A 27,969-nucleotide genomic window follows, 5' to 3' on the forward strand; every position below is an offset into this window, starting at 1 on the left:
CAATTGGTAATGCTGCAATTCAGTATGGTGTGTTGGCCCATCCATAGCCTTAATGACAGCTTCTGCTCTCACAGGCACATATTCAATCAGGTGCTGGAAGGTTTCATGGGGAACGGTACACCTATTATTCATGGATTACTGCACTGAGACGTTGGTCGGTGAGGCCTGGCGCGAGTCCGGCTTTCCAAAACACCCCAAAGGTGTTCTGTAGGATTCAGGTCAGGACTCTGTGCAGGCCAGTCCATTACAGGGATGTGACGGTCGTGTAACTACACTGCCACAGGCATATGACACAAGTGATACCCAATCACCTGACCACATTCGAAGCCTGTGAGTTCTGCGGAATGCCCTATTCTGCTCTCTCATGATGTCTGTTGAGATCACTGATATGGAGTACCTGGCAATAGGTGGCAGCACAATACACCTAATATGAAAAATGTGTGTTTTTGGGGGTGTCCGGATACTTTTGATTACATAGTGTATGTGATAAGATTCAAGCAGCCGTTTCCTGTAATGTAAAAATTTCATTTTATCACCCATCCCCAGAAAACTATTCCATAAGCTACAAAGGACTGGCAGTAACCAAATGAGCCATTCTAGCACCACCTGAAGAGCAAAATTTAGAAATAATTCTCAGAGCAAAACATGCAGACTGAGTCTCGAGAAGAGTTTGGTTACAAGGTCTTTCCAGTTTAAGTCTTGATCAGTTTTGATTCATCTTTTCAATTTTGTGTGTGTGTGTGTGTGTGTGTGTGTGTGTGTGTGTGTGTTGTGTGTGTGTGTGTGTGTGTGTGTGTGTGTGTGTGTGTGGGTGGTAGGGGTCAGCCTGTTGAAGGACTTGATGAGTTGTTGTGGACAACGATTCCTTAATATTGCTCACTATTACACTAGTGTCAGCTGCAGTTTCTGAGATGTGTTTGTCATTTATATAAATAAAGAGCAGGCTATCTTGCAGTGCACTTTCTTTGCATCAGATAATAATATGATTTTATGATTAGAATGAGCTGATGTGAGTTCCATAATCTCGGATCTGCTATGCAAATATGATTGAAACCACTTGTTTTCAACCCCTTTTAGCCCCTTTACTTCCAACATTGCAAAAAGAGTTTCATGAGTAACAGAATAAATGCTCTGGGAAGATGTAAATTATTGATGACACTTGATTTTGAAACCAATAATCATGATTTTAAAAAATAAAATAACAAACAAATTACAGAACTGAATCTAGATCTTAATTTTTCACCCTTAAATTGTATTATGTTTTCTTTTAAGTAATACACTTGCATACAGAGGACACTACATGACATCGAAGGAAAGCCTTCTTGGAATGTGAGGGAGCTTGGTGGACATTGACTGCTGCAATTTTCATCCTAGAACACAATTTCAGAAGCTGCTTGAAACTGACGATGTTGGCAAATATAGTAGGTAGGGATATTAAAAAGAAATGTTTTTAACAAAATGGTGGCACGCTGAAATAAGAGTCACTTTTTTGACAAAACAGTTGCTATAAGAACGTGCACCGAAAATCTGAATTGAAATATATTGCAGTATTCCTGCTTACTACAATAGAAAAAAATGTTGACTTGGCAGTTACAAAAATGTATACTGTAATTACATGTATGTTTTATGAGTTATAGCTCCCACAAACTTGAAAAATGTTGTTAAAAAAAACATTTATAAGTTTGAACTCATGTTTTTTAATATTGAAATTGAACAGACCTTCAGTTGGCAGTGATGGCACCACCCAGTTAGCCTTTTTTTCACCAATGTCAAAACACACTTATCTTGAAATTAATATTGATTTACTGGCTTCTGCTTATCAGTTGAAGCATTTTTTGCACAATTAAGAGTACTTTTTGAAATTTTCTATACATTTGCTCGTTATTTTCAAGCACTTACATTTTACTTCATATAAAAGATAAGTGAAATGACATGTTATGCAGATATGAGAAAAGCATGTGCTTCCAGACTGTTTACCGTAAATGAATTGTTATGAAGAGAAATCTTGTTGAGAATAGTATTTTAGTTGATACTAATATTCACTGTGACACCATCCGAAGCTAACAGGACCCCTATTTCATCAGTAACTGTTATAGTATTACATCGGTTGTTTTCAACTGTATGCTTATTACCACTCTCGAATAAAGGTATCACTTGCAATCTGTGGGAAAACACTCGGTGAATGATAAATTAACAATGTGAGCCAAGGGCTTTGCAATTTGTGAAGCAGTTATGTGTTGTAAATGACACCTGTACATCATCTACATTGTCTGACAGTTTGCATTTGAAGCTTTTAATCTCCTTCACTATCTGATGTTCACTAGTTGGAATGAAACTCGTGCCATGTGCAGATATACACTACCCAAATTTACCCTATTTTGCTAAATTTAAGCTGGGCGTTTGGCAAACATTTACAAAGTAATCATGTATGTAACTTGGCAGATATTTCTTTGCCAATAGTGGTATTACCAGCATTGTTAGTGTAATTTCCTGCTTTTCATATATTTTCTCTCTTTCGCTTTTTACAGTATCCTATGTTGATTTTGATTTATTGCCAAACATTCTTATTGTACTATAGTTTTTACGTAGTTTTTCATTTGCAGTTACCAGCCGATATATTTTCTTGAATGTCTGTACCTATGCCATAAACTGGGGTTCTGTAGAACATTTAATTTGAGAACTGAGCATTTTTTAAAGTCCTACAGAAAAACTTAATGTCTGATATAATCCAGCAGCTAGATTTAGAGACCTGACATGAATGTGCTCTGATTAGTCAGAAAATTCATTTCAGAATTGTCCCTGAATATTGAAGAGAAAGCATCATAGAGGCATTGTTACTACTTGACTGTGAAAACACTTCCAACCAGGATTCATTACGTAGACCTACAACAAAAAATACAATTTTCCTTAGAAAAATTTCTTCTTTAAATAGAAGTACATTCCTTTCTTTTATAGGCATAGCTGGAATTGTAAGGATGAGACCATTATGATCAGATAACCTTAAGTCAGTATGAAGTCAGGCCCATTTACATTCTGCCAACATTGTCCAAGGCTTTGGGATACAAAGTTCGCAAAAAGCTTACTAATTATTTATATAATAGAGGGAAACATTCCACGTGGGAAAAATATATCTAAAAACAGAGATGATGTGACTTACCAAACGAAAGTGCTGGCAGGTTGATAGACACACAAACATATACACAAAATTCAAGCTTTCGCAACCAACGGTTGCTTAATCAGGAAAGAGGGAAGGAGTGGAAAAGACTAAAGTATGTGGGTTTTAAGGGAGAGGGTAAGGAGTCATTCCAGTCCCGGGAGCGGAAAGACTTGCCTTAGGGGAGAAAAGGACAGGTATATGCTCGCTCGCTCGCTCGCGGGCGGACACGCACGCACCCACACACACACACACACACACACACACACACACACACACACACACACACACACACACCTGTGTATGTGCGGATGGATATGTGTGTGTGTGTGTGTGTGTGTGTGTGTGTGTGTGTGTGTGTGTGTGTGTGTGTGTGTGTGTGTGTGTGTGTGCGTGCGTGTGTGTGGGCGCGCGAGTGTATACCTGTCCTTTTTTCCCCCTAAGGTAAGTCTTTCCGCTCCTGGGATTTTAATGTCTCCTTACCCTCTCCCTTAAAGCCCACATCCTTTCGTCTTTCCCTCTCCTTCCCTCTTTCCTGATTAAGCAACCGTTGGTTGCAAAAGCTTGAATTTTGTGTGTATGTGTGTGTTTGCTTGTGTGTCTATCAACTTACTAATTATTTAATATCTTATGGCAGTTTAGATGAATAGCAGTCTGGTTTCTGGCAAAATTGTAGCATGATGACTGTTCTTATAAAAGTGATGGATGAACTGGAATAACATGTGACTATTAAGTGCTTTTTAGATACTCTTCTAATTGTATGTTAATTGTATGCAACTATTCTCTCCCAGTGCAAATATCATCTATACATTGATGGCCTTCATTTGTATGCTCTAAGTGCAGGTCAAACAAACCTGTCCACAACTATCCAGCAAGGAAATGCTGATTTACTTGCCCTACCAGAGCAGGCACAGAATGTGGGTCTGAAACTTAACCCATCTAAAATTCAAGCAATCTTAGTCACCCACAAAAGACTTATTACCCCTCAGTTCAGAGAATCTCTTCCACAGTTAATGCTCAATTGCACAGAAATAACCTTTTTTCTTCTGCAAATAACTTAAGGATTATTCTAGACCATCACTTAGACTGGATTGAACACAAAGCTGCAGTCTGTAAGGTGTCAGAATCACATCACACTCTACAGAAATATAAAAAGCATTTCCTTTTGAGCTTAGAAGGAAGCTCTTAGAGAGTCTAATACTCTTCTTACTAGATATTCTCCAAGGACTTTCGTACAAAAACTCACACAGGCCAGAACTGACAATTAATGCTTTTGTACAATACAATAGTGATGTATGCTTTTTCGACCATATCATTCTTGCCTACGAACAACTGTTACAGGTGTATGCTGATAAATCAAAGTAATCAAAGTAATATCCTTTCTATATCAGGAACCCAATTTTGGAACAATTTTCCTAAAAATATAAGAAATTAAACCCCTTTCAAACTTCAAAATACAGCTAATGGTACACCTTCCATCACAGTAGCCATATCTCCCAACGTCTGTGCAGCTCACTCTCACCATTTCCTCTCCCCCACAACTTTTCTCTACAGCTTGTTGGCAGAGCTCTCTATTTATATTCTGTTCTTTCCTTAGGGGCAGTGTCATGGTAATTTCAATATTCTCCTCTTTCTTTATCCCTTACACTTCTGATAATACTAAACATGTCTTAAATAATACTAAACATGGCTTCAGGTCCATTAAGTTAATCTATACCATTCTAAGGGCCCTTTACCACTATTCTTCTTATTCTTATTCTTCTTTTTCCTTCTTTCTTCTTCTTCTTCTTCTTCTTCTTCTTCTTCTTCCTCTTGTTGTTGTGAAAGGTTTGTGATATATTTGGTACCAGTGTGTGTTGTTCCTGGTCAGGTGGAAGAGAGGCCCTTGGGGCCCGGCTTGGCTAAATAAGCAATAAATAAATAAATATTTTCTATCTCTGTGGGGTCCACATTTGAACATATGTTGTCTGTAAGATTTGTGATTGTATTTGTTATTCTTGTGGGCTGTTTATGAAAGGAAACATGTTGGAACTGTGCAACACATTAAGAAACAGTTTTTTGGTGTATAATCATTCACCAGATTTATGTTGAAGTCCTCACAGACAATTATTGTAGCTTTCTCAGTAAACATATTATCCACCAGAGACTCCAGCTTATTAAAGAAGATGTGTAAGTCCCCACAAGGTGCTTTATCCAGTGCCATAATTGTTATATTACCCATGTCACCTTGCTATTGAACAGCAGCAACTTCAAAACTCTTTTCAGTACTCAGTTCTTCATCTCCCTCACACCCTTTTTTTAATTCCGCATCAGATTTAAGAAAAGTACAAACTCCTGCACTTTTGACATCATGGCTACAAAACTGACTCTCCAGATTATAATGATTAATTTTAACAATACCCAGTTCAAAATCTCTGCACCAGTGAGTGCTCCATATTTTGCATACAGTCAATATTGGCATCATTGACTGCAACTTCAAAGTCAAACAATTTCTTTCTCGGACTCTGGATATTATAGCTTAAAATATGAAAATTTCTAGAATAGAGACTGGTAACAGTTGTACTCACACTTTGCTGTGTCATACCTGGTGCTACTTTTTTTGGTGGGGGGGGTGGGGGGGAGATCCCAAAAATCCTTGAGCACTAAAGGTTGAATAAATGCTTTGTAAGTAGTTTTTATTGTGAGTGAACAGCCTTAGGATTATTCCAGTAAAACTCAGTCTGGAATTAGCTTTCCCTATGGCAGTCAAGAACAGTTTTATTTTTGTCATTATAAGAAACAGAATTAATAGCTGCACAAATTGAATTACTGGATACATATACCTTCAAATCTCTTCACAGGTTTCTCAGCAGACTTGAATCATGGAAGCTTACGCAGTCCTGAAGTTTACCTGTGCTATCGTAGAGGAAGAGACAAGCCACCTCTTGTGGATGTCGGGCAAGTTTTTTGATTTGTTATATTTTGTAATCTGTTCTATTTATTGACAGTTAGTTATTAATATTGGCATATGTGTGGGAGAAAATGCCAAAAGTTCGCAAGATTATTCTTACAAGCAAAATTTATTTTGTAAGTTCATTCTTTGTTTGTCAAATGGAGCAGTAGAAGACAAACATACTTGTATGTGCATATTAAAACTGGCTTTAAAATGCAGTACTGAAATTATTATAGCATTTGGTAACTATTCTGTAAATGTATAACACATGGACTCTGTTGCTTATTATTGTCAGTGCACTTGTTTAACAATAATGGAAATTCTTGTATGGAACAATACATAAAATAAGGGAAAGACAGCCACTCACCTTTAGTGGACTGATATGTGGCACAAGTGTGCTTGCGTATGCATCCTCTCTTTTTCTGGAAAAAAAACACACACACACACACACACACACACACACACACACACACACACACGGACTAACTCTACCGCATACTACCCTCAATGTATTTGTGTACTATGACATTGCTATACATACAGAATTATTGCAATGGTTGCATCTGTCAATACACATTATGCTAAGAATCATCTGAATGTCAGATATTCGCTTGCTAATGAGATAGAGCACATTGATGTACTTTGTTTTAAAAATAAAATCCTGTGACACTTCTTGGTAACACAGAAACATGCTATAGACCATTAACGAAGGTAATCATTAGGATTACAGAATATACCATCTTACTGACTTTACAGGAAAAAGTTGAAATCTTCAACATCTGTGAGGAAAGAAAATCTTAAGTGTACAAGATATAGCAGTGCATTTTGAAGTGAGTAAAACACAGATCACTGATATTTCAAGGAACGTGAGTGACATCTTTAAATTATGGGTTGGAAATGAAAATCTTTCTGCTAAGCATTCATTTTCCAGTACATGTAGGTTAATAGTGGGCAACATAACATTTCAGTCTCTAATTTTCATTTACATACCAAGAAAAGACATTGGAATGTGTCAAGAGAAATGAAACACGTTTCTGCATCTACTTTCACATCTATGTAGATACTCTGCAAAGCGTCGTACCGTGCATGGTGGAAGGTACCTTGTACTGCTCTCCTCCTCCTGCTGCTGCTGCTGCTGCTGCTACTGCTGCACGTCATTTTCTTTTCTGTTCCACTTACTAACAGAGCAAGGGAAAAATGACTGTGTAAAAACCTCCATACGAGTCCCAATTTCTCACATCGTATCTTTGTGGTCCTTACACAAAATGTACATTTGTGGCAGTAGAATCATTCTGCAGTCGACCTCAAATTCTAAATTTCCATAATAATGCCTTGCAAAAAAGAGAATCATCTTTCCTCAAGGAATTCCTGTGTGTGTTCACAAACCATCTCTGTAATACTTGCTAAATGGTCGAACCTGCATATAACAAATCTAGCAGCATGCTTCTGAATTGCTTCCACGTTTTCTTTTAATCTGACATATTTGAACAGCATTCAAGAATGGGTCACATTAGTGTCGTGTACATTGTCCTCTTTATGGATGAGCTGCATTTTCCCAAAATTCTCCCAATAAAATGAAGTCGAGCATTTGCCTTCCCTACTACCAACCTCATATGCTCATTCCATTTAATACTGCATTGCAATGCTACACCTAGATATTTAATTGCTGTGACTGTGTCAGGCTGCATCCCACTAATGCTGTATTCAAACATTACAATATTGTTTTTTGTACTCATCCACACCAACTAGCATTTTCTACATTTATAGCATGCTGCCGTTCATCACACCAACTGACAGGGGGATGTCACAGGGGGAAAATTCATGAAAATTTTACCAATATATAGCACTGTAAGTCTTAAAATAAATGGGGTTGGCTACAGATGACAGATGAATTGCAATATGATGGCTGTGGTTTGAGTTTGAGGTGCACATTACACCATCTGTACTGTTCAGTGTGTGTGACTGCGCAAGTTCATTCATCAACAGTTGTCGCACTGTTAGGTAGCAAAGCCCATCCACCATGGCAAGATATTACCATGCTGCATGGGGAAAGTGGGTTTTTAACCACCCCGGGACCAAAAACAATATAAAAAGCAAAATGGCATTGATTTCTAATTGTCACAAGACTGATGCGAGACTGTTCAGTATGCTGTCCACCATTTTCTGCAACAAGTTGAAATAGAGAAACAGCATGTTCCACAACAGATCAGTGTGTCTCGGGGGTCATGTTTCGAATGTGTTGTGCATTGCATGCCTTCAGTTCAACTACATTCATAATTGGAGCACTGAACACTACACCTTCCAGATAATACCAGAACCAGAATTCACATGGATTAAGATTAGGTGACCTGGACAGTCAAGCTGTAGGGAAATGATGGCTGATAATTGTAGCATATCCAAAAATTTTCTGCAGTATCTGTCACACTGGCTGTGCAATGTGTGGGGAACATCATCTTGCTTAAAAATGAGCCTACACCCCTGCTATTGAAGGGTTGGAATGACATTGGTACCTAAAAGACCCTCATAGTGTTTACTAGTGGTGGTGCAGGTAATGGGACCTGCAGGATTCATCTCCTTGAAAAAATATGGCCCTATGATAAAGGATGCTATCATCCCACACCACACAATCATCTTTGCAGAATGAAAGAGTACCAGTAGACATGCATATGGATTTTTCATTGCCTATCTTCAGCAATTCTGCATATTGACAAGTCCTTGAAGATGGAAATGATCTTTGACTGTCCGCAGAGTGTTCCATGGCTGTTCATTTTCCACTTCCTTGTGAGTAAGAAACTCTAGAGTGAATGTTTGTCTCAGTAGCAGGTCATCAGGAAGCAATTCCAGAACATGGATAATTGTGTATGGATAGTAATACCAGACGTTTAGTAGGATTGCGTTTCGTAGGATTGAATGCAACATGCTTGCAGGCATGCCCAACGTTCGGGCAGTTTCTCATGCACTGCATGTTTGCACACCACTTCTTGACACCTCCAGTAATGCTGTGGCCACATTTTTGACAGATGTCCGATCCACTGCTTTCCCCCCTTTGCCACATTGCACTTCAAAAGAACCTATCTTTATGAATTTTGTAGTCATTTTCTCCAGATCCTTAGCAGATACTGGACCAATGCTTCTTTCATACTCTTGAGTGTCTGCAACTTTTGCAGGGCAGGCACATAGTTATCATTTTTTTTTTTTAGGGCTATATTAGCAGTGTGTGGTCCTTCGTGGAGACAGTAATGTTGGGCATCTTGGATGCAGACTGAGAACTGCACATGTTGGTGTGTGTATTATGACACAGTGCCGTCTATTAGTCAAATTTTTGTTGGTTTTTTTTGTGATGTTTCCCCTGTGTCAATAATATGCTGTTCAAATCTGACGTCATTCTGGGCTGTGGTTCTCTTTCTGTTTTAATTGTGGGAACCTAGTATTGTTGATGTAATTTATATTACAGTGTGACAACATGTGACATTATAAATGCAAAGCTTTTATGTGATATGATTCGTTCAAAATGGGTTACATCACTGTGTATCTCACTTTCATTTTCAGTGACAAGTTGATAGTTTTATTATCTGACATCAATACATAATGTGATGCTTAAATACTTTTAAGCAAATGTGTGACATTTTATAATGTGTGTGTTGTCATTAACATTTACATCAGTTAACAGATTTTTGGCAGTTTAATATTGTAATGCTACTTATGTAGTTTTTCAGTTTTGTGCACTAGAACCTGATGATGGTCAATCGACTAGAAATGATTCTTTATTTGAACAATTTTATCAGAAGCTCAATCAGAACATTTTTCATAGATAAACTAGGTCTTTTCTTCAGAGCCATAACCAGTAAGACAATGTTCTTATAATGTAACAAGTGTGTGGGAGGAAAAATTTCAAAAAGTAGACTTACACTGTGTATCAGCAAGATTGATGAATTTCAGAAACGTGTTGCTAGAGGCAAGATTTCTGGACATAAAGAGGCTACTGGCATTTTCTGTGACTTGTCAAAAGCCTTTGACTGTGTGAACATTTTCTTAAGTAAATTAGAATATTATGATGTCACCGGCAATGCTGCGAAAGGGTTTGAGTCTTATCTATCCAACAGGAAACAAAGGGTGTCATTGTGAAATACCTGTGCAGTAAGCAGTGAGTCTTCATCTCACTGGGAATTAATTACATGTCATGTTCCTCAAGGTTCCATCTTGGGCCCATTGCTTTTTTTCTTGTGTACATTAATGACCTACATACATCAGAACAAAAAACAAAACAAAAGGATCTGCCACAGCAAAACATAACTAGCTATCAGTACAGCATGATTTACAAATGGTTCTGCAAAACCATGTAATGTAAAATTAATATCTGAATAAAGAAAACCCACTGATGATGGCACAGATGCTCTGAAATATGTTTGAATTGCATGAAAAAAACTGTGTTTTGCATAAGAGGTAGTTCGTGTATTCAATAATTTTAACTGCAAACATTGCAAACGCAAGAGCTGTAAGTCTAAATGATGAATACATTAAGAGTAGAAAAAATCTGTAACTTTTAGAACTGTTACTTCATTCTTCAGGGATGAGTGATGGGTAGGGTTAGGAAGGTCTGAAAGGAGGGGTATGTTACTCCAACCCCAGGATGACGACGACTTCCCTAATGTATGGAGGAGAGAAAATATGGATCCTTCGTCATGTGGCAGACTATCAGTTGAACTGCACACTAGAGACCAGAAATCAGTAATGCCACTGGTGTTCATGTCTGAGGTGGGAGTCACAATTTCCGCCCCCACACGCACACACACAACGCCTCCTATATATATATTCCCCCCCCCCCCCCCCCCCCCCCTCTCTCTTCAAATCTGTAGTATTTATTATATGGTACACCAGTGAAAACAATTTTAAATAAGTATAAATACGTATCTGTCTGTATTCTTCATGTGATTATTTATGTTTCTATTTTAACAGCGTAATGTATGAAGGGAAGGAGCGCATTATGGCTGATTCAGAACCAATAGTCACTACTCCTGGAGGAAGAATAGCGAATGTGAACAACTCTGGGGCAAAGACATTTGTCACCTTCAGACGTGCTTCACCCAGCATGCCATGCAATGAGCTTGTTGTGACGGACATATGTGTCATACTCACCAATAAAGGCGAAACAGCACCTCATGCCTTCTGTATGATCAATAGAAACCTTAACAAGGGAATGGTAAGTTCTACCATAAAATAACTATCTTTTCCAGTGTCATTCATTGCCATAAATTATTGTATATTTTTGTTTTCAGGTTGGTTCTGATGTATTTTTATGTTACAAAAAGTCAATGAACAGAGCAACATCAATATCATATAAGCCAGGTATGTTTGTAATTGATTGATCTCTTTTGTATTTGATTTTCTGATTTCCAGGGCTCAGTAGATCAGTTAGTAGATGATAAGATCTCTGTATTGTTAGTTATTTACACAAAACTTTTTAAGTACATTCCAGAATAATGTTCAGAATGTTTACTGTGTAAACATCCTGTTCACTTTTTTCATTTAGTTACAACTTCCTATTGAGCCTTATTACCTCTTGTACCCTGAGGAAATAAAGCATTTACAGACACTAATTTAATATAAAAAATTACACTTCTGATGTTCTGTATATTTAATCATGAACTGGCTTTCATCTCCTTACACCATTGTCAGCTAACAACAGCCTAAGAAACCACAAGCCAAATAAATAAACAAAATTTGTAGAACATCAGTAAGGTTTTTCCTTTTTAATGTTATTGTCATGTTCATTCATTCAGTCACTTGTTGTTGTTGTTGTTGTTGTTGTCTTCAGTCCTGAGACTGGTTTGATGCAGCTCTCCATGCTACTCTATCCTGTGCTAGCTTCATCTCCCAGTACCTACTGCAACCTACATCCTTCTGAATCTGCTTAGTGTATTCATCTCTTGGTCTCCCTCTACGATTTTTATCCTCCACGCTGCCCTCCAATGCTAAATTTGTGATCCCTTGATGCCTCAGGACATGTCCTACCAACCGATCCCTTCTTCTAGTCAAGTTGTGCCACAAACTTCTCTTCTCCCCAGTCCTATTCAATACCTCCTCATTAGTTATGTGTTCTATCCACCTTATCTTCGGCATTCTTCTGTAGCACCATATTTCGAAAGCTTCTATTCTCTTCTTGTCCAAACTAGTTATAGACCATGTTTCATTCAGTCACTTATGGACTATTTTATAACACCTCTGCAGTATTTGTGGCATGGCTGATTTAGGAAAGTATTGCATATCATAAGACTGCTATGTTTTTGACTTTTACATAATGTGTGGCAATAGTTATATGACCTCTATTGCTGTGCTTTATGAAAAATTTAGTACCTTTTTCAGTGACAAAGAAAGAATCAAAATTATTTTGCGTACTTTACACATGGCATTAGTTATTGAAAGACACAAAACATGGATAGTAAATGCTGAGTAATATGCATTCTGGGTTTTAGTCTCCAGTCTTCTTTTGTTTGCACAAATCTCATTTTGTTGCATTCTTAGAAGCAGTGAAGAAATTTCCACAGCACAAGTTGGCGCTGTTCACACATTGTGCCATTCTCATTTGTGAAGATTTCATCATGAGTTTTAGTCTATGAACTGAAATTAAAATGGGTTAGAAATTAATAGACTGCATTAAAAATGGATGGTATTTTATTTTTATGTATTTACAGATAATTTGGTATGTGAAATACTTTAAAATTAAATTTAAAACATGATGTTCTGCAGCAATAATATGTACTGTTCAGTAGATTTTCAGTTGTGCAATCACTTTTCCATACATTTTGAATAACTTTCCTTGTACCGGGTGGGGCACAGCAATTTTCTTTATGTGAACCTGTTGCTGAACTCAGACTGTCAAGTGAGTGTTCACTTGCTGTCGGAATTATTGTGCATGCTAAAAACTGTTTTTTATCTTTATGAGATTGTATCTGAAGGCTTGGCCTTGCAGAAGACTTACACTTCATTGACACTGCATGACAATGCAGCAGCTCACACTGCCTTTGTTTGCACAGCCTACCTGATCTGTACTGATTTGTCAATGGTGCTGCAACCACTTTACAGTCGCAACATGGCTCCAGTGGACTTTTTTTCCTTGTTGTTTTCTTATTTGAAAACTGACATCAAAGGAAAGCATCTTGAGTTGATGGCCAGTATGCAAGTTACTTTGACGGCTTCCCCCGAAGAGCATCCTGATTCATGAGTTACAGAAAGCTAATGATGCATGGAAAGAATTTGAAGTTGTCTGAATCTATCTGAGAATTTTTTATAACAGAGAGAGAGTGTGTGTGTGTGTGTGTGAGAGAGAGAGAGAGATTATTTTCTGGACAAACCCTGTAAGTTCGTTTGCTTAGCTATTGTTTTGCTCGAAGATTCAGCAATAAAATACTCATAAGATTCATCCCATAATTTTTTGTTAGTCACTCATTTGTGCCATTTTTAGCAGTATATAAAAACTGAGAATGATATTGATTACTATACACTGAAATAGGTACTAATGGTTGTCATAGTGCTCTACTATCAATAGATTGTTCCATATTCCTGCCCCTTTTACTACCCATACTGTTTGTGTCTTGCCAACTATCACAGCTGCTGTCATTAAAGCTTTTATCTGCAGCTTTTTTTGTAGTAACTGACAAATGACTCCTCTTCATCAGTACAAGACATCATTCAGTAGCAAAGGCTACAGCAAACAATTTGACTGCCATTTGCCACTAACTGTCAAATTTCACTCCTGACAGTACCAACAGAACCAGTCATGTTGACTACCATCGTCTAACAGCCCAATGTTGTTGTTATTGTTGTTCTTGTTCTTGTGGCGGTGGCAGTGGCAGTGGCAGTGGCGGTGGCAGTGGCAGTCTTATCGGGTCTTGTTCTTCGGGCTGAAGACTGGTTTGATACAACTCTTCACACTAGTCTCTCCTGTATAAGTTTCGTCACCTCTGAATAGCTACTGCTGACTACATCCCTTTCAATCTACATACTGTACTCTTCCCTAGGTCTCCATCTACAATTTTTACCCCTCACACTTCCCTCCATTCTTAAACCAACAGTTCTTTTAGTCAAGTTATGCCAGGATTTTTTGTTCTCCAATTCGATCCAGTAACTTCTTAGTAGTTATTCAGTCTACCCATTGATTCTTCAGGATTCATCTGTAGCCGCCTTTCAATAGCTTCTAATCTCTTTTTGCCTGGTGTAATCTCTCCCTTAATAATTCTAAATAAAAATACCTTGTTCTTTAGCCTTAGGAATGTGGAACTTAAGTTTTGGCTATCAGACTTTGAAGGAAGATGACATACATCATACCACTACAAATAATGGAAAATAAAATGTCTGTGGTGTGTATGTAATTATTTACTGCAAAAATTAATCATAAATGATGGAAAGGTCTTGTGCAATAAAATATTTTTCTCATTTACTTAGTTTATTCAACTTCCAAGAATAGAAACCCACCTAACCATATCTCACTCATTCACATTGATGAAAACTGACAAATCCAAATCCATTCACTCCAGAAACCACAGGTTGTTCAGTGTTCGTATATCAATTAATTACACCCCTCAGTGCAATTATTAAACATATTTGTCTTTAAATTCACATATTTTTACATCCTGACTCTTGCACCAGATGCCACTCCACTGACTCCATCCCACAACTCACTTCACACATTTGCTACAGATCAGAATTGTTGACATAACCTGACATTGCTCTGACCATCAGAAAAGATGTAAAGTGAGGAAAGTTTTACAAGACAAGGCTCGTCAACTGGTGCATGCTGTTAGATTAGGTTAGATTAATTATTCATTCCATAGACCCATAAAAGAGGGAATCCTCCTGGGTGTGGAACATGTCAGATAAACACATTATAAAAATGTAATTAGAAAAACTTTAGTTTCATTAATTTTAATGATCCTCAGTCAATAAACAGTAAAATTATGGACATGAATTAAATTTAAACTTCTAGTATTTACAGGTTTAATACTTACATCTGCTTTCATTAAATCCATCATTCAGACATTTGCTAGTTTCTTGGCTATTACAACCAAGTGTTGTCAAAAATTAAATTATTCATTTCAGTGATCCTCAGTTAAGAACAGTCAGATTATGTACAAGATTCAAAATTAAACTTCCACTATTTACAGTCTTAAGACTTACATCTGCTTTCCATACATCCATCATTCACACAGTAGGTAGTTACTTGGTTGTAACAGCCAAGTATTGTCAAAAATTAAAGTATAAGAAATTTTCATTAAAATGGTCTACTGCACTTGTTGAGAAACTAATGGATGGAATAGGAGGAGTTAGCCACCGAAAATTCTAAACTCTTAATGGTTGCTGGTAACTTATTGAAAATATGCGTTGCTGAATACTGAACTCCTTTCCGGGCAAGAGTAAGTGATTTTAAATCTTTATGTATATTGTTCTTATTCCTAGTATTGATACTGTGATCTAAGCAGTTAGTTGGGATAAGAGATGTATTATTTACAACAAACTTCATTAAGGAATAAATATACTGTGAAGCTGTGGTTAACATACCCAATTCTTTGAATTGGTTTCTACATGATGTTGTTGGATTTACACAACTCATTACTCTTATTATACGCTTCTGTACTCTAAAAATGTTTTCTCTGTTTGTGGAGTTACCCCAAAATATGATACCATATGACACAATGGAGTGAAAATAAGCAAAATATGCCAATTTATTTATATTTATATCTCCTATGCCTGACATCATTCGCATTGCAAATACAGACTTGTTTAGGCGCTTTAGCAGTTCGTTAGTATGTTGCTCCCAACTGAATTTATCAAGTTGTAATCCCAAGAATTTTACACTCTCAACTTCTCCTATTTCCATGTCGTCATATTTTATACACACACCAGAAGAAAATCTATTGAAAGTTCTGAACTGCATATAGTGGGTCTTTTCAAAGTTTAATGGCAGTGAATTGGCTGTGAACCACTTATTAATGTCAGTAAAAAATTGATTAGCTGCCCTTTCTAAATTTATATTTGATTTACTATTTATTGCAATGTTTGTATCAACTGCAAACAAGACAAACTTGGCATCTGGTAATGTAACAGGTGACAGGTCATTAATATACACAAGAAACAGCAGTGGACCTAGTATGGACCCTTGGGGAACACCACATGTAATTTCTTCCCAGTCAGATGATGTCTGATTGCCTGCTGCTAATGACACCCTTTGTTTACTATTAGTAAGATATGACTGAAACCACTTTGCAGCACTACCAGTGATGCCATAATATTTTAATTTACTTAAAGGAATGACAGGTCACAGAATATGCCAGTTGCCTCTAATTTGTTGTCCAATGAATTAAGGACATTTTCGCTGTCAGTGTAAATAGCTTTCTCAATATCACAACCCCTAAGAAACACAAACTGTGACTTTGACAGAATGTTATTTTCACTAAGGTGCTTACGTAGATGCTTGAACATAACCTTTTCAAAGATTTTTGAAAAAGCTGGCAAAAGTGTGATCGGTCGGTAATTTGACAGCATTTCTTTGTCCCCTTTCTTGTGGAGAGGTATAACTTCAGCATATTTAAGCCAGTCCGGGAATCTTCCTGTGACAAGTGATTAATCAATAAATCAATCAATTTCTTAAGATACGACTAAGCTCATATGAACACTCTTTTATTAACTTTGTTGATATGTTAAGACACTATCCATTCCTTTCAGCTGCTCCTCCAAATCCTTTGCTGTCTCTGAAAGAATTGCACTGTCATCAACAAATTTTGGAGTTTTTATTTTTTCTTCCTGAACTTAAATTACAAATGTCTCCTTGGGTTCCTTTACTATTTGTTCAGTGTACAGATTGAATAACATTGGGGAGAGGCTTCAAACATGTCTCACTCCCTTCTCAACTCCTACTTCCCTTTCAGACCCTTTGATTCTGGTTTCTGTACAAGTTATAAATAACTTATTGTAGTCAGTATTGTATCCTTACTTCCTTCAAAATTTCAAATAGTCCAGTCAGGAGCATCAAAAGCTTTCTATAAATCTACAAATGTTATAAGCGTAGGTTTGCCTTTCTTCAACCTACCTTATGAGACAAGTCAAAGAGTCAGTATTGCCTCACATTTTCCTATATTTCTCCCCAAACTGATCTTACACTGTGGTTGCGGCTACCAGTTTTTCCATTGTTCTGTAAATAATTCATGTCAGTGTTTTGCAACCATGACATACTAAACTGATGATCTGGCAGTGTTCACACCTGTCAGCATCTTCCTTCTGTGAAACTGGAGCTATTACATTCTTCTTGAAGTCTGAGGTACTTTGCATGTCTCATTTATCTTGCATATCAGGTGTAATAATTTTGTCATGGCTTTCTCTCTTAGTAATACTGAGGAAATGTCATCTACTCCAGGAGGTCTTGTTTACATTTAGGTCTGTCAGTGCTCTGTGAAATTAGTATTGATATAAGCCAGGGTTGTAGCCTCTCCCCGATGTTATTCAATCTGTATATTGAGCAAGCAATAAAGGAAACAAAAGAAAATATCGGAGTAGGTATTAAAATCCATGGAGAAGAAATAAAAACTCTGAGGTTCGCCGATGACATTGTCATTCGGTCAGAGACAGCAAGGGACTTGGAAGAGCAGTTGAATGGAATGGACAATGTCTTGAGAGGAGTATATAAGATGAACATCAACAAAAACAAAACGAGGATAATGGAATGTAGTCGAATTAAGTCGGGTGATGCTGAGGGAATTAGATTAGGAAATGACACACTTAAAGTAGTAAAGGAGCTTTGCTATTTGGGGAGCAAAATAACTGCTGATAGTCGAAGTAGAGAGGATATAAAATGTAGACTGGCAATGGCAAGGAAAGCGTTTCTGAAGAAGAGAAATTTGTTGACATCAAATATAGATTTAAGTGTCAGGTAGTCTTTTCTGAAAGTATTTGTATGGAGTGTAGCCATGTATGGAAGTGAAACATGGATGATAAATAGTTTGGACAAGAAGAGAATAAAAGCTTTCGAAATGTGGTGCTACAGAAGAATGCTGAAGATTAGATGGGTAGATCACATAACTAATGAGGAAGTATTGAATAGGATTGGGGAGAAGAGAAGTTTGTGTCACAACTTGACAAGAAGAAGGGATCGGTTGGAAGGACATGTTCTGAGGCATCAAGGGACCACCAATTTAATATTGGAGGGCAGCGTGGAGGGTAAAAATCGTAGAGGGAGACCAAGAGATGAATACACTAAGCAGATTCAGAAGGATGTAGGTTGCAGTAAGTACTGGGAGATGAAGCAACTTGCACAGGATGGAGTAGCATGGAGAGCTGCATCAAACCAGTCTCGGGACTGAAGACCACAACAACAACACAATAAGCCATTATTCTCTTTAGCTGCAAACCCCAGAAGGCAGTGGCCAGGCACATATTGAATACACTGTAAGCAGTCAGACATTTATATATTAGTTGGTACCCACTTACAATGTTAAATGCTTTGTCCAACAGGAAATAGCATACTTACACTTTACTGTTTCTGGTAAGCTGCCATCAGTCTCTGTAGAGTTAATCCGAACTCCACCAAGAAAAATTTGAGCCTTTTGAGGGATATTTTTTGAGCCTTTTGTTATAAGGGAACTGTGGTCTCTGGTGGCCAATATGTACTTCATGTATGGGTTCACTGAATCCGATGGAAGAGATGGTGGTATGCTGTGCTGTGCCTTCAGCAAAGGCAAACACATCATAGTAGTTTTGCATCTATATGTTGATGCCTATAAGAAACCTTACAAATTTTTCAGTGTTGTGAAGGTATTTTTTCAGAGTCAAATCTAATTAAGGCCATGGACTATATAGATGATAATTATATTATTATAGGTAATGAGCTGCTGACTTTTTTTCTTTTAAGGGTTCCCTGCATTGCAATGTGTGAGTAATACCATGGGCTCTAAAATGCATACCTTAAGAGTTGTGATGCCTTCTTTAGCTTCGGTGCTGGGAAGTAAATTTCTTCTACTGCATGCCTTTGCTTTCCATATTTTGACAGGTGATGGGGTAGAGCAAAACAAGGAAAAAGTCCAGTAAACATGGGCTTTAAAGTGCATACCTCAAGAGCTGTGAGAACTTGTTCATCTACATATACATAGACATATACATCAGTACTCCGCAAGCCACCCGACAGTGTATGGCGGAGAGTACTTCTGGTACTGCCACCCTTTTTTTCCTGTTCTATTTGTGAATGGCACATGGGAAGAATTATTGTCAATAAACTTTTATATTTGCTCTAATTTCTGAAATTTTTTCATTGTGGTTAATTCATTATTGTATGTTGCAGGAAGTGATATACTGTCTGACTCTTCCCAGAAGGTAGTTTCTCAAAATTTCTGTAGTAAACTTCTTCATTGTGTGCAACACCTCTCTTGTAGTGTCTGCCACAAGAGAGTTTGTTGAGCAGCTCTGCAGTGCTCTCGCAACAACTAAATGAGCCCTTCATGATATCTTCTCTCTCTCTCTCTCTCTCTCTCTCTCTCTCTCTCCCCCCCCCCCCCCTCCCTCTCCCCCTCTCCCCTCCTCCTCCTCCTCCTCCTATCAATACTACCATCACAGCCCCATCAGATTTAGTGGTAAGTGGGCCTAGTGGACGGCTGGTGTGGAACTGAACACAGATCAAGTATGAAAACAGGAAGAAGGGGAGTACTGGACTGTGGGAAGAAGGAGGGGGGGGGGGGGGAGGCAAAGTAGAACGGTGGCTCAAGAAGAGGAAGTGCAATATAGAGCAAGGAAATAATGAAACGGTGTCATGGTTAAGTGGTTATGGTGGTGGACTGCTATTCGGATGAGCTTTGTTCATTCCTCCCTCCTGGCATTTTTTATTTTTATTTATTTATTTTATGTTCACTTTATTCAAATTTGTGTCCGTGTCTTGGTGTTGTAATGTCTGTTTACAACAGTAAGATATAAGTTATGGACCTGTAATGACAGTTGATTCTGCACAACTACACTATTAGCAGCCGAAAGGAAGTGGCTTTTGAATGGGAACCACAAATGTTTGACTAGAAGCCAACAAGTCAACCGAATCCTCCACCAGAAAATTCATCTGGTGTGTCGTACATGACATTAGTGACAGCACGTGTATCATTTGATAGGAATCTCTTATCTACACACCTATTTGGTACAAATGGTAAGTGACTGAGATATACCTCCTTGACTGATTTAGATGTTTGTATGAATGTGAATGTGATCACTCCCAAGGAAATGATGAGAATGTAATAGTTTGTCACATAAACTGCAAGAAATGAATGCAACAGTTTCACAATTACGCAGTTTCTGTGTGCTCTGTCAGAACACGTTTTTAACATTTTTGAAGTTACGTTCCATTTTGGAAATCTCGACTCTTAAATTCCTTTCTTGTAACAAAGTTCACACCTGTGTATTTATTGTTTTCGTTTCTGTGAGAAGTCTATATGGTATCTCACCGATCTCATTATTCATGACGTTTACTTACGATGGTAACATATTCTTACAACATGACTCATTCTATAACCAGTGTATAGTATGACAACTGCCAAAACTACAGAAAGAGAAGAAATGTTTCAGTGACTAGATGGACAGTTCATGATGTTGTGAAAAATAAGTAAATAATTAAATAAATGGCGTGAAGGAGTTTCGAATATGGCTCGTCTGCTTGCCAGTCCAACATCATGACCACTTGCCCATGATGCCGTTGATGTGTCAGGTTGCTCTTCATTGCAGTTCTTATTCCTGGACCATTCACTTTGGTTTCTATTTTAATTATTTATTTATTTATTTTTCCCACACTTCAGTACACATACTTCCTGATTTCATGCTAGATCTTCTGTGTCCAGTTTTTGATGAGCTGTCCATTGATGCCTCTTACCATTAAATCTGAGTGTATCTGATGGGGAGTTTTCCTTGTCGGAATCTGTCAAACAAGCACCCCGTAAGCCATTTCGTCCATGGATGATTTGCATTTCCTTAAGCTTTTCCGTATGAATCTATCTGGTGTCTGCTTTTACTATTGTTGTTTTCTGTGCACCAAGGCATGTTTAGCCACAGGGTGATCCTCATTACCAACAAACACTGTCTGCCTGTGTCCATTCATGCGAATGGACAGTTTGTTGCTGGTCATTCCCACATAGAAAGCGTCACAGTGCAGGCAGGTCAGTTGGTAAATCACGTGGGTGCTTTCACACGTGGCTCTCCCTTTGATCGTGTACACCTTCCGGGTTACAGGACTGGAGTAGGTGGTGGTGGGAGGGTGCATAGGACAGGTTTTACACCAGGGGCAGTTGCAAGGGTAGGAGCCAGAGGGTAGGGAAGGTGGTTTGGGGATTTCATAGGGATGAACCAAGAGGTTACGAAGGTTAGGTGGACGGCGGAAAGACACTCTTGGTGGAGTGGGGAGGATTTCATGAAGGATGGATCTCATTTCGGGGCAGGATTTTAGGAAGTCGTATCCCTGCTGGAGAGCCACATTCAAGGTCTGATCCAGTCCCGGGAAGTATTCTGTCACAAGTGGGCCACTTTTGGGGTTCTTCTGTGAGAGGTTCTGGGTGCACGGCCAGCACATCTTGGCACAGTGTTACACCGTCCGAGTTATCTGGATACTTCCCACCAACACCAACCTATCCGACCTCCGAAGATGGGAACTCGCCCTTCAGTATATCCTCTCTTCTCGATATCCGCCAGGCCTCAACCTCCGCTAATTTCAAGTTGCCGCCGCTCATACTTCACCTGTCTTTCAACAACTTCTTTGCCTCTGTACTTCCGCCTCGACTGACATCTCTGCCCTTACTCTTTGCCTAAATATGTCTGCTTGTGTCTGTGTATGTGCGGATGGATATGTGTGCGTGTGTGTGTGTGTGCGCGAGTGTACACCTGTCCTTTTTTTCCCCCTAAGTGAAGTCTTTCCGCTCCCGGGATTGGAATGACTCCTTACCCTCTCCCTTAAAACCCACATCCTTTCGTCTTTCCCTCTCCTTCCTGAAGAAGCAAACGTCGGTTGCGAAAGCTAGTAATTCTGTGTGTGTGTTTGTGTGTTTTGTTCTTGTGCCTGTCTGCCGGCGCTTTCCCGCTTGGTAAGTCTTGGAATCTTTGTTTTTAATATATTTTTTCCATGTGGAAGTTTCTTTCTATTTTATTTACATCTTCACTATATTTTCTTCTTCACCATAAAACAACTACACAAGTTTCACATGCACTTTCAAGTCTCGCAAATCAACCCCTGTCTGGAAAACATTAGTACTTAACATATACCGTTACAGACTCTTTTTGGTTTTAATAACCTTTGTCAAACCAGTTCTTGCTCCCATCAAGTCAAACGACAGAGTATATGAGTCTCTAGATAAAACATATTTCATTTTTCCCAACAGTCACTACTATTTCACTGCCAAAGAGTAGCCCTTGATTACTCCTTGTAGTGGACATACAGCTTTCAAGGCATGCTCAGTCACCACTTGTCAGCACCGATAGACCGCCACAACTTTAGTCATCTCGTAACATGCGCCCGTTCTGCACACACATAAACGGTGGTGCAGTAGACACGTTTCCACTCTCACACACTCATCCTTAAAATATCGTAGGTTCGAGACGGTGAAATACGAGTGTGTCTAGAATTTACCCCGAAATCCTCGAGGCACTATGTATGCACAATATGTTAACATTTATTTCTGTTCAGGGTCAACTGGCAGAAACTGAATCATTCATCAGTCTTCTGCAGTTTCTTTTTCAAATCAGTACTGTTTTGTAGCATTGTTACTTTTTTTTATAGACAACTGCATCAACTGCAAACAGTTTGAAAGAGCTTCCCACACTTTCTGCTAAATCATTCATATACTGTGAAACACATCTCTTCCACTGAACAAGTGATCATAGCTCCTATGGTATGCATTTTAGACCCCATGTTTGCCAGACTTTCTCTCCATACTGTCTCCTTCCAAAATATGGATTCCTGCCATATCCCTGAATATCCCTGTCATATCCCTGAATACAGACCCAGTAGAGAAGTAATCACCATAACTGTTACATTTATCCCACTTTAAGACAAGAGAATCAATGCCAAAAATATTTGTGGTTGCCATGGTACAATGATTGTACCCAAGTGTGCACCTCTTCGTCCTATGCAACTCGATACCCACAAATGCCTTTCTTCAGGGCTCCAAAAATATGGAAATCAAAGGGGGTGGGGGATAGGGCTGTATGGAGAATGTGTGTAAGGGCTTCCCGGCGAAACTCCTGTTCCTTAGTTGAAACAAAAGGCATACTATCTTTGGGAAAGTCATAATGGCCTTTTTCTTTGATTGCAAGAACACACTGTTCATTAACTTTCTGAAACACAGCTCTACAATTAACACATGGTGATATTTGGGCACTTTCGCATAAATGGAAGCACTGCATCAAATCCAAACACCGGGGACTGTTGACAGAAAGCATCATTCTGTTGCAGAATCATGCCCACCCACATATTGCCAAATGATTGAAACTACACTGTAGAAGTTTCACTGGGAAGCCCTTACACATCATCCATACAGTCCGGATCTTACCCATGTAAATTCTGTTCTGAAGAACAACATTCGGGGCAGTTCGTTGATTTGCTTTGGATGAAGAGTTGCATGCCTGGGTACAATCCTGGTTCCAAATGTAACTGCTAACTTTTTTCCTAAGAAGGCTATTTTCACAGTGGGATAAATGTATTGACAGTTATGGCAATTACTTCTGAAATAATAAACAATTTATTTACTTTTTTCCAACTGCCTTGTTTTCATTTGATGGCCCCCAGATATATATTTGTTGTTCTTGAGAGTTGCACTGAAATGGAATAGACTGTAAAGTGGAATGAAACTGATGTTCTTTTTCAGGTATTTTGTCTCGATATCCATATGCAGATCGTCGAGATTTTCCATTCCCTCCATCTGTGCCATTGTTCTGCTTACCTATGGGCTCTACAATAGAATGTTGGCCAGTTTCAGCAACTCAACCACGGCCTGTTTTCTCCACATTTGTGCTTACAGTTTCAGATGCAGCTGAAAAGGTTAGTCTGAATTTCTGAGTTTTCTAGTTAAAGTGTGTTTAAAAGGAGTGTGTTGGAATATCTTGTAGCATCATGCAAGAGTTGAAAAGGGTTGATGTAGCAGTGAGAAAGAAAAAACATTTCACAATTATAACACTTTTTCTTCCACGAAGAGTCCTCTAACAGCAGAGGTCTGCAAGTACGAGTACATAGACATTTCTTGTGTTTAAGGTGTATGGATCAGCAGTAACTTTCTATGAAAGGATTCCTAAGGATGCACTTTCTTCAAAACAACAGGAAGAACTGGAGTTGAATGATGGTGATCAGAAAACTGTGAATATCAATAAATGTATCTGTCTTCTGTCACATTGGCCATTCTTTGATACATTTGAAAAATTTCTTGGGTACCTTTACAACATGTCATGTGAAGGTTCTCACAATGTACCCATTGAGAGGTAAGTTCTGGCTAGACATTGACTTCAAATTACATTAAATACACTTCAAAGAAAAAATACATTTGAATGTTCTTTTTTTGTTTGAAAATTATACCTGATAAAAGATAACAAAAAAAAAAAAAATTACCGCTCTAAAACAGAGAATGTTCAGTCTGAAGTATATGTTAAGTTTCAAAAGTGCTGTTTCACATTACTAATCACTAATGGCATGCACTCTGTACAGTACTGCATCAAACACTTGGTAAATATTTGTATACCATTTCCCAGCAATGGAATGGACCAAAGTGATAAGCAAAGTAACTCATTTGCAAAATCCTGTGTTTTTCCCTTGACAGTTATTATTATGTGTCATACTACAATTATTTACATGCCATGTTTAGGGTGTACATACCCCCCAGGCAACAGAGAAAGTTGGGAAAAACATGGGAATTTTTTCACCTGGGAAAAAACTGGAAAAACGCCGAAATTTTTTAGAATTTCAGGAATTTTATATTGCTAAGTTTTCAGTTAAATTTTTGTAATTTTGACTGGTGAGAACTGATACTCCAACAAAGAATTTTACTTTAACCTGCTACTGCAGAATAATACTTAGCAATAAAACATAAACAAGAGAAGAACACAAAAATAAAACTTAGATTGCAAAGAAAATGTGTCATTTACACTAATGAAGCATAATGCATGCAAAATGTCTGCCAGTACCAATAAATACTATGCAATGCTTCGTAATAACAAACTGCTTTTGATGAGTGTGATGTCACAACTGTTTAAATTAGGTTCATTTGAGCAGTTGCCAGTGCGCTCATGCCTATGCTCATAGCTGCAATCACTTATGAACAGCACCTTCTCCCACTTTCGGCTACTGGAAGTGTCACTATCAGCTGCATAAGCAGTATCAGCAAGCAAGCAGATGTTAGCTAGAAAAATTTTCTTGATGTCCTCAAGCTGCCAGGTTTGCATGTGCACAGAATATTCTGGGTTGTAGTGGAGGTGTGTGGGGTGTGTTTATGTTTTGTGATTTTGCTATTTTCTTTCTATTTACAGCTCTCGCTTCAAATGAAAACAAAATTGTGTTCTGTGACTGGGAGCTATCTAGTGATTTAAGATACATCCACATAATTACAGAAGACCAAAATATGTTATTAGTTTCAGTTTTCTGAATTTATTTTATTTCCACGTTCTTGGCAATCAAGCATTAATCCCCTTGCAGAGCAATGAAGTTATTTTTGTCGTTTTGCTAAAGAAATTTGGCTCTCAGTAATCTTTTCCTCAGAGCTAGTCAGTTTATTTGAAACAAAGTGTTTCATTCCACACTATTGGCTAGTTTCAACTGTTCACTCAATTGATAGTGCAGATTTTCATTTCTGCCACGTATAACATTATGCCATAATAAAGAACCAAACATGAAATAATACAGTACTGGCACTTCAAGAAAATTGAGATCGCGAAGACCATACTGAAAAGGTTATGGCAACTGTTAAGCTTTACACCTGCTTTCTGCATTGCCCTCCAGGAAACTTGTTTCCCAGCAATGTGGATCCCTGCTCTCTGCAACTATTGAGGATACAGCAAGAACCTTAGTGACTATAATAGAGTGTCAAGTGGAGTTTGTGTCTATGTCCTGAACTCAGTATGCAGTGAACCTGTGCCCCTTCAAACCCCTCTTGAAGCTGTGGCTGTCAGGATAAGGACAGCACAAGAAATAACAGTCTTCAACATATATCTTCCTCCAGATGGCGCCGTAACCTTGAACACATTGGTTGCACTGATTCATCAACTTCCCAAACGTTTCCTACTTGGGCAGATTTTGATGCCCATAACCCCTTCGGGAGCAGTTGAACGGAATGGACAGTGTCTTCAAAGGAGGATATAAGATGAACATTAACAAAAGCAAAACGAGGATAATGGAATGTAGTCAAATTAAATCGGGTGATGCTGAGGGAATTAGATTAGGAAATGAGACACTTAAAGTAGTAAAGGAGTTTTGCTATTTAGGAAGTAAAATAACTGATGATGGTCGAAGTAGAGAGGATATAAAATGTAGACTGGCAATGGCAAGGGAAGCGTTTCTGAAGAAGAGAAATTTGTTAACATCGAATATAGATTTATGTGTCAGGAAGTCGTCTCTGAAAGTATTTGTTTCGAGTGTAGCCATGTATGGAAGTGAAACATGGACGATAACTAGTTTGGACAAGAAGAGAATAGAATCTTTCGAAATGTGGTGCTACAGAAGAATACTGAAGGTAAGGTAGATAGATCACGTAACTAATGAGGAGGTATTGAATAGGATTGGGGAGAAGAGAAGTTTGTGGCACAACTTGACTAGAAGAAGGGATCGGTTGGTAGGACATGTTTTGAGGCATCAAGGGATCACAAATTTAGCATTGGAGGGCAGTGTGGAGGGTAAAAATCGTAGAGGGAGACCGAGAGATGAGTACACTAAGCAGATTCAGAAGGATGTAGGTTGCAGTAGGTACTGGGAGATGAAGAAACTTGCACAGGATAGAGTAGCATGGAGAGCTGCATCAAACCAGTCTCAGGACTGAAGACAACAACAACAACAACAACAACAACAACCCCTTCGGGGGTGGCACCATGCTTACTGGCTTAGTTAGAGATGTCAAAACTTTCTTGCCTCAACTAGACCTCTGCCCCTTAAATACTGCCTCCCCCCCCCCCCCACACACACACATATGTCAGTGTGGCTCGTGGTACTTAATCGGCTATTGATTTATCCCTCTGCAGCCTAGGGCTTTTCCTATCTGTCCAATGGAGAGCCCACAATGACTTGTGTGGTAGTGACCACTTCCCCCAGATGTCTACCAAGATGGGCTTTAAACAAGGCACACTAGGAAGCTTTCACCTCTGCTCTCACCACTGAATCTCCTCCACATGGTACCATCAATGTGATAGTTGAGCAGTTCACTAGAATGATCCTTTCTGCCGTGGAAAACGCGATCCCTTGTTCTTTATGGTGCACCCCGGCGAAAATCAGTATCTTCACGGTCGCTGGATATCACTGAGGCTATTAAAGAGCATCGGTGAGCTCTACAGTGATATAAGCAGCTCCTTCCCTAGAGCACCTAATAGCTTTTAAATGGCTCCGTACCCGCATTCGCCAGCTTATAAAAAGATGGAAACAGGAATGATGGGAAAGGTATGTATTGACCATTGGGTGCCATACCTCACCTTCCCAAGTCTGGACGAAGATAAGACGTGTTTATGGGTACCAGACCCGACAGTTGTCCCTGGCATTAACATCAATGGTGTTTATCTACCGACACAAATGCAGTTGCTGAGCACTTTGCTGAGCACTATGCTCAAGCCTCCATGTCTGAGAATTATCCCCCAGCATTTCCCACCCTCAAATGGTGGATGGAAAGGAAAGACCTCTCGTTCACTGAATGTCACA

At 38.6% G+C, this 27,969-nt stretch overlaps 1 protein-coding gene across 4 annotated transcripts in view; it reads left to right on the forward strand.

Moving 5' to 3' along the window:
* LOC126281424 (DENN domain-containing protein Crag) overlaps positions 1-27,969 on the forward strand; it is a 292,659-nt gene that overhangs the window by 9,655 nt on the left and 255,035 nt on the right. For all 4 annotated transcript variants that reach the window (XM_049980371.1, XM_049980368.1, XM_049980369.1 and 1 more), the window contains exons 2-6: positions 5,995-6,091; positions 11,043-11,286; positions 11,363-11,432; positions 23,954-24,126; positions 24,337-24,560. In XM_049980371.1, coding sequence (XP_049836328.1) covers positions 5,995-6,091; positions 11,043-11,286; positions 11,363-11,432; positions 23,954-24,126; positions 24,337-24,560 — 808 coding nt within the window. The remainder of the gene's footprint in view (positions 1-5,994; positions 6,092-11,042; positions 11,287-11,362; positions 11,433-23,953; positions 24,127-24,336; positions 24,561-27,969) is intronic.

The sequence above is a fragment of the Schistocerca gregaria genome, chromosome 7 (assembly GCF_023897955.1).
Source record: "Schistocerca gregaria isolate iqSchGreg1 chromosome 7, iqSchGreg1.2, whole genome shotgun sequence".
Taxonomy (NCBI): Eukaryota; Metazoa; Arthropoda; class Insecta; order Orthoptera; family Acrididae; genus Schistocerca; species Schistocerca gregaria.